Source organism: Aulostomus chinensis, chromosome 5 (assembly GCF_037954235.1).
Source record: "Aulostomus chinensis isolate RoL2024-O1b breed Wild chromosome 5, RoL_Achi_v1.0, whole genome shotgun sequence".
Taxonomy (NCBI): domain Eukaryota; kingdom Metazoa; phylum Chordata; class Actinopteri; order Syngnathiformes; family Aulostomidae; genus Aulostomus; species Aulostomus chinensis.
Window position 1 is genome coordinate 30918066 of NC_141324.1, and position 7247 is coordinate 30925312.

Here is a 7247-nt window from a genome sequence, read left to right on the forward strand (position 1 = left end):
ACCGCCTGTGACATTTAAAAGCAAACAAAAACAAGACAGTCACAAAACATCTCTCACACTTATTTATTGTAAAAAATACATATAAAAACAATTTCTGAGACATACAAAAGATCGGAGCTTAGAAACAGTATATTGAACAGACAAAGACCAAGCCATTTTCTTGAATTGCATTACATATTTACAATTTAATAAATAAAATTCAATTTGTTTTATACCAGAGTAAAGGCAGATTGTCCATATCTTGGGGATGCAGATACTGCGGTGGTGACATTTTTAAAAAACATTCTCATCTAATACATCGGTCTCAAAGCTCAGGGCGGACAGGGAACCAGTGTCCTGCAGTTCAAAACCAAAGTTTAGGGACATTTATACAAAATATCATCCTTGGTTGGAGAGGAGCTGGATTACACACAGAGCGTTTAGTTAGCATTGGTAAAAATTTGAGGTATTGCACCACACAGCTTAGAGGGAAATAAAAAGAGAGTAATGCGAGGTTACAGATTGTCTATTATTTTTATTGACAACCCAACCCCCCTCCCTCCCCCAGAATACACACACACACACACACACACACACACACCACCCAGCCAAAGTATACAACATCATAAATTATCACCACAACAAATGTAACACCTAATGATCAATGAGCCTCCTCTTCCACTCTCACACACCGCCTCCAACGCACACACAGACAGACTTTTGGCATTATGTTTTTATCGCTGATACAAAATGAAAACATGCACAGGGCTGCCCTCTAGTGGCAGAACAAGTTGTAGCACCTCTGATTGTTGAAAACCAGGGACCAGAAGTGAAGGAAAAGGCCGGGGTGAAGATCCTAGCCTGTGGTACACCTGTGTGCTGGGCGAACTGCTGTTGGAAAGACATGTGACACGTCTCTTGGTATCAATTCATGCTTTCACTCCCCCGACATCCTGAATTGTGTAGAGCAGCCTTGCTATTATTGTGCTTCCCCCACAGTCCCCCGAAAAACACCACAAGTACCTGCTTGCACAAGAACCCCTCACCAGGCAAAGGCAATCAACTCACACAAAAGGCAAAGGAAAGCCACTACATTTAGCTATACTCATGGTCAAAAAATGATATAATATCTGAAATTCCTTTAAACAAAGGGGGAAAGGGGGGCCTGGTTATGCAATTATTAACCATCAGCTGTTTGAAGCCTCCAGTGTTGGGGAAAGAGGCAAAGAGGCAGATGCCACATGCTGTCAACATGCCCCAAAAATACATCCCCCAATCCACCCGCTCCTTTATCCCTCCTCGCTCTGGCACTGATGTAACCAGATGGCAAAACCGTCTGGTCCAGAAATCTGGACTAGACCCCAGAGAGTGTTGGAGAATGAGGGTGGGGGTGGCAGTGGGACCCAAACCACACTTATAGTAGAAAGAGACCAGGGGCCGCCATGTTGCGTACCAATGCCACATGTAACAGGATGTTGACGGTAGTTAAAAACTACCTAAAAAATTACCATGCGTGACCAAGCAGACCTCTGGGCAATTTACAGTAAACACACACACATTTTTATGAATTTACAGTCATGCTCAGGACATTTCCTGTCCCCGGTCATCATCAGAACACACACACACACACACACACACACACACACACACACACACACTATCCCAGACCTTATGCAGAAAAAAAAAAAGCCTAGAGGGACAAAAGTGCTCAAAGTGGTGCAAACACTAGCGCTACTCTATGAAATACCTACAACCTTCCTAAACACTCACCAAGTAGCAGCACACGGACGCAGCGCTAACCACCTACTGGAAACGGACCTACTCAGAAAAACAAGGAGCCCCAAAATTCCCCTGAAATGTTTACAGGTTAATAGAAAAGAGAAAACACCTAATAACGGCAGCCCCGTTCACCAAAAACAAGCCCTCAACCTCCAGCCAGCTCAAAATAAAGCCTTGTTTATGTAGTGACAGTTCACGCTTTCAGTGTGAGGTTGGTTCATTTGGGGTCGGCCGAGGAAAGGAACATTCATCCAATGTATGACATGGAACAATACTCTTTTTGCAAAATACTTGATAAAATGACCGATCCCATTTGAGGAAATGAAAAATATACAGGAGAGGATCCAGAGTCAAAGTTCAGACAACTTTTTTTGGGTGTTCCTCCCCAAGTCCAAGATCTTTCTGGGGCCGGTTCCATCGTTCTGGGATGATATTATATATTTGACGTATTCTAGATGTTCTGCAGATTCAGGCCACGTCCCTAAAACAGACAGGAGCCCCTCTGCTTCTTTTCCAACGAGGGTCTCTACCAGATTAGATGGAGCAGCTGTTTACACGGGCGGGCGGTCTTGAAATGGTCTAGACCTGGTTTGGTGGAGGGATCCTCAACGGAGCGCCAGGTGTCACCAACTGTAGCTTCCTGTTCTCCACTCAATCATTGGATTTCATCTGAACGGGATCTTATTGGTTCAATTACACATTTCTATTTGGATTTTATTGGGATTCAGTGGCGTCTCCTGTAAGCAGGGAAAAGAGTGAGCGTCAGTGAGAGAAGGCATGTTGCTGTGGCGCTCACTGCTTCATGACGTTCACGAAGCTGATTTATGGCCACGAGTCCAAGAGCGGATGCGCTACCTGGGACGTAGCAGCCCTGTTTCTGGGACGGTAGATGATGTCATACTGCAGTAGAGAATAGAAGTGTGTACTTGCTCATACCTTTACTTCACATACTTTATACTTCTACCCAGTATCAGAGCTGCTGGGATCAGAGTTCCTGCTTGTTTATTTTTCTTCTGATCAGATGGTTGCGAATGTCAATCCATCTTCTATTCATTTTAGAGAAAAGCTTGCATTCATACAAATTCAATAACTGACAATTTTTCCTTTTTCAAAAAATTCTAACTTGAGACTCTCAAAGTAAATGACCTAGTAAAGAGAACGTCATGAGTACTACACTATGAGCGAGTCCTTAGATGGTGTTCAGTACTTCGTCCCGTGGTTCTAATGCACAGTTCCGTTCGGCGTGGGGGAGAACAGCTATGTTCTGCTGTCAGATGTGACATTTTGCCGCGTTAGCGTTGACACGTCTCACTAACATGACCACCACTCCACACCGTCGCGGTTTCTCATCCTGATCGCTCAGTTTTACGCACTCATACCTGAGTCTTCTTGGTCACTGTGGTGAATCCATGGGAGCCTGTGAGTCAATCGAAGGGGTGTTCAGGGCAGCAGGGTTTCACCTTGGACCAGGAGTCAATGCAGCTACAGCAGGGAAGAGCAAGTAGAGGCAGGGACACCAAGACATCAAATTCTGATTAACTCCTCTTCATGTGCCAAGGCGTGTTTGTGACATCCCCCGCGCCATAATCCACTTATTCAATGTGTGGAACCAGACTAAATGTAATCACAGCAACGGGCTGTGAAGAGGAACGCTTAAGGAGAACAAAAGTAAAGAAGCCAGGCACATTAGCTTGTCACTAATAAGTGCTTTTTCCTCTCCTTCAGCCGTCCTCTCAGTATTTTCTGTGGTGGTTTCAGCGCACGTCACATACGCAGCTGACCCCGGATCGAATCCCAGCCGGAGGGCCTTTGCCGCACATATAAACACATGGCATGCAGGCCTAAAGCGGCCCGGCCGAGGGTCTGAGCCGGGCCGCAGGACGATTGAGCAAAGTGCGAAAACTAAAGGCCATCAGTACTAAAAATCTGTATGGGATTTCTGTCCTAAAACCTTAGTGGTGGAACCCTGTTGCTAAGGAGGACGATAGCTCCACCTTCCTCTTGAATTAATGTGTTGTGATGACATCAGCATTACCACAAGGAAGTTCAAATGTATGGGAAAGTAAAGTTTTTCTTCACGATCTGCTTATTGGAATGCACATGTAATTTGACAGTGGCTGGATGTGGAAAAACTGAGGCACGCAGCAGAAACCGCCCTTTTCTTTCCTCAAAATCTCCCAGGCTTTTCACCATCGTTGGTCAGTGGACGTTGACTGAATGAAAGGGTTTTCACGACGTACGTTTGTCCTCAATGATGACATAACTTCAAACATAAATGACCTACTTTGCTTCATCTTGGTAAATTTCACAGCCATCAAGCTCATTCTCTGCTTTTAGAGTGCTTCCTCTTTGGAAGTTTGGAAAAACTCCTCTTTCGCAACTGCAAAATTACAAGTTTCAAACTGCCAGTGGACCTTTTCAGGCAGACAGGTGTGAACAATTCATCCAAACTGCAATATGTCCTAGTGCATTATTCAAATTGCAAGAAGTGCAATATTTGCTGGTGGCAGGCGCTATTCTGAATGAGGTGTTGTGGTGCTGTGGAGGTCCAAGCTGGCGGACTGAAAAAACGTCATTGTTTCCCTCAAAAATCACACTTGCAAAACCTTTTTTCCATTCAAATGTGAATAATGACGCAAGTACGACAGTCCCTAATATCTTAGATTCCCCCCAGTTTGATCTTTTTTGCAGGTTGTGCAGCCCTGCAGGAAGACCTGCTCCTACGAGCTGCTGTCGTCTGACAGCTACATCTCACAAACATTCAACAAAGTGAGTCATGAATTATGGGATGTGAGAAGCACACAAAGTATCATATTTTGCTTGATTGAGTGACAGGACTTGTGCTCTTATTAATTTTAAAAGATGTTAAAATGATGCTTCAGCTGGTCACTCCATCTCAGGAAGTTGTCGTTCTATTTGCCACTTCCTTGTTCAGTTACTACCCTTTTTTCCCTTTGGCTCTTACGTTTGCTTGTATGAAACCAGTTTAAGGTGAACTAGCAATCAGCATTTTCACTCTGCTTTGCTGCTGTGTCTTTCTGCACTAAAATGTGATGCAAACATCAAATACCTCTTATGGTAGACGCAGAGGCAAGCCAGTCTGGCGATGGTCTCTCCCTGCACCAGATCCTCCAAGCAGATGGAGCACTCCCCACTGTCCTTACTGAGCACATCCGCTGTAAAAATACACACACAGTACCGCCATCACCATTTCCCGCCTGTCAGTCCCTCAGCTGTTGTCGGGCCATTTTTATGATATGACACTTACTATTGTAAGGTAGGGGAGGAGAAGTGAGGCAGCTCAACAGATGATCTTCAATCCGACCCCCCGGGAAAGGCTTTGAGCAGAAAGGACAGCGGATATCTACGTGGCACGGAGAGACAAAGGAGCTGAGATTAACACACGGTGTCACAGGGAGACATAAATGATAGATGATGCGCGCATCACGCTGAACACAAGCGGCGTGTTTGGACATCTAGATTACACAGCTCGGTTTGCCAAACAGAAGAGCAGCCGCAGACACAGTCCGTGTGACGGCTGTATTCTTATTCACACCACCTCCCAGAGATGGGGGTGGTGTGAATAATGTAACTGACCCCAAATAGTTCGAAGCTTTATTTGCACCAAACAGAATAGCAACTCCTGCCAGAGGGACGGCCAAGGCCACGGCCATCCATGGACGGCACAGACGGGCAGGAACAGTGCCTTGCTGGCCTACATTCTTCTCCATCTCTGAGTGGCTGCCAGCAGCAAGCCAGCAAGTTTTGACCCATTTCCCTACACTTGCTAGAGGGCTGGCCCGGGAAACCCACGACATTGTTGTGTTTTGGCTCATGTTTGCCATCAAACCGCCCCATTCGTGTGAACGCCACGATATCATCTAGAACAAGCAAGCATTTTCATTCCCTCTGCAGACTCATGTTCACATCCTGATGCACTTGGATGAAAAAACATTGCTGTCGCTTTCAGTTTGCAGCTACAGAAATAACCGCTGATGACTACTTTCAACTGGCCTTGTGACATGCAAGTGCCTGTACATGTATGTCATCACTTCCAGGGTTGTACCACAGCTCTGCATCACACAAAAGGGTCTCTGATGAGTTTAGTCATCTTAAAGCAGGGGAAAAGAGATAATCTGTTCAGGAATGTAAATTCCTCAAATAATCCTTTTTAATTTCTGAGTTGGTAGATTGAGGGCTGTGCTGGGAGATATCGTGAGGTAAATTTGATGGTGTGAACAAAGAACGTGTTGAATGTTGTCTCTGGACCAGTAACTTCTTCAAACTTTTTACTTGCCAATTTCCTGTAACTCAAAATATTATAGGACACCGTGTAAAGAGTGTCAACTGTCTCAACATCTCCCTGTATGGAAACATATCCTTTACTGGTGGATTAACAGTCAGTCACACGAGTCTGTGTGAGTTATGAAGAACAAGTATAAAAATACTTGTGGAAAAAAAAAATCAAATGTATTCTGCACCGTTCTACATCTTAACTTACTGCCATGGCGGTTGTTAACACGATAGAGGCCGATCCAAGCCTCAGACACCGGCCGCTGGTGTGTTCCTCGGACCCGGGCGGATCTCGCTCCGACGTTACGGGCTGAAGAGTGCCGATTTCCGGGCAGCCGCTCGGAAAAAGTGCGGTGGGGCGTGCGGCCTGTCTCCTCTCCGGGCTGAGGCTCCGCTTCGGCGGGAGCTTCCGGGCTGATGCTCCCGTCCTCGTCGGGTTTCCCCTCGCTGTTATTATCGTCCGCGGGTGAGGCTTGACTAATGCTAGCCGGGATGCTGTGGTGGTCAGCGGGGCTCCCGTCGGCGCTCGCTCCATGCTGCCCCAGGTCCGAGTCACTGCCTTCCTCCGATCGGCTCCGGTTGGCCTCCGTCTCCTCGAAACTCCCGGAGAAGTCAACCATAAGACTTGTGGGCCTCGTACAGCGGGGTCGCCTGTAGGACTCCCGCTTTGTGCCATCTTTTCCGAAAGCAGAGGGAACCTGGTCTTCCTGTAACGTCAGGCGACTCGCTCTCGTCCCCATCTCTAGCTGGCTAATTCCACTGGCTAGCCGGGCTGCCGCCTCGTAGCGCACCACCGCAAAACAACGACCTCGAGACGACCCTTTAACGGTTAAATATTCGTCTGAAAACTTCGACAGATACCAACTACCCGGCAACTGAATTGTTCGAGGAGGATATAAGTAGTTTACCGTCTCTTCTCTGGCCTCAATCCGTCCTCTCTGCCCACATTTTCCTTTCTTTTTGACGTACCCGATCTCGCTGCTGCAGCGGAAATAGAGCGTTTTCGCTTCCTCCTTTGACCTGTATACTAACAGTTACGGTAACAACGTCATGTTTGCCGAAGACTTTTGTCATATAAACAACCTTAAACAACGCAGAACAGTATTTTTTTAATTCATTGTGTGTTTATTGATAGTATATGATAAGTATGTCACATGCTAATGCAACTCCTCCCATTTTACCTTCTATTTGATCAA

The 7247-nt window shown here is 46.1% G+C and overlaps 1 protein-coding gene across 1 annotated transcript; it reads right to left on the reverse strand.

The window, feature by feature from the left end:
• Positions 1 to 34: 34 nt before the first annotated feature.
• On the reverse strand, positions 35 to 7101 carry LOC147262165 (uncharacterized). Its single transcript, XM_086204607.1, has 6 exons — positions 6960 to 7101; positions 6260 to 6871; positions 5027 to 5122; positions 4829 to 4934; positions 3138 to 3240; positions 35 to 2495 (listed from the first exon to the last, which is right to left on the reverse strand). The coding sequence occupies exons 2-5, from the start codon at positions 6789 to 6791 to the stop codon at positions 3183 to 3185; spliced, it is 792 nt and encodes a 263-aa protein (XP_086060733.1). The 5' UTR covers positions 6792 to 6871; positions 6960 to 7101; the 3' UTR covers positions 35 to 2495; positions 3138 to 3182.
• Positions 7102 to 7247: the final 146 nt, after the last annotated feature.

Excerpts from the sequence above, each read along its gene's own strand:
- LOC147262165 (XM_086204607.1), bottom strand. The coding sequence starts at position 6,791 with ATGGGGACGAGAGCGAGTCGCCTGACGTTACAGGAAGACCAGGTTCCC. Across the intron at positions 5,123-6,259 it reads TGTTAACAACCGCCATGGCA|ATATCCGCTGTCCTTTCTGC; the intron begins GTAAGTTAAGAT and ends CGTGCCACGTAG. Across the intron at positions 4,935-5,026 it reads TCCTCCCCTACCTTACAATA|CGGATGTGCTCAGTAAGGAC; the intron begins GTAAGTGTCATA and ends GTATTTTTACAG.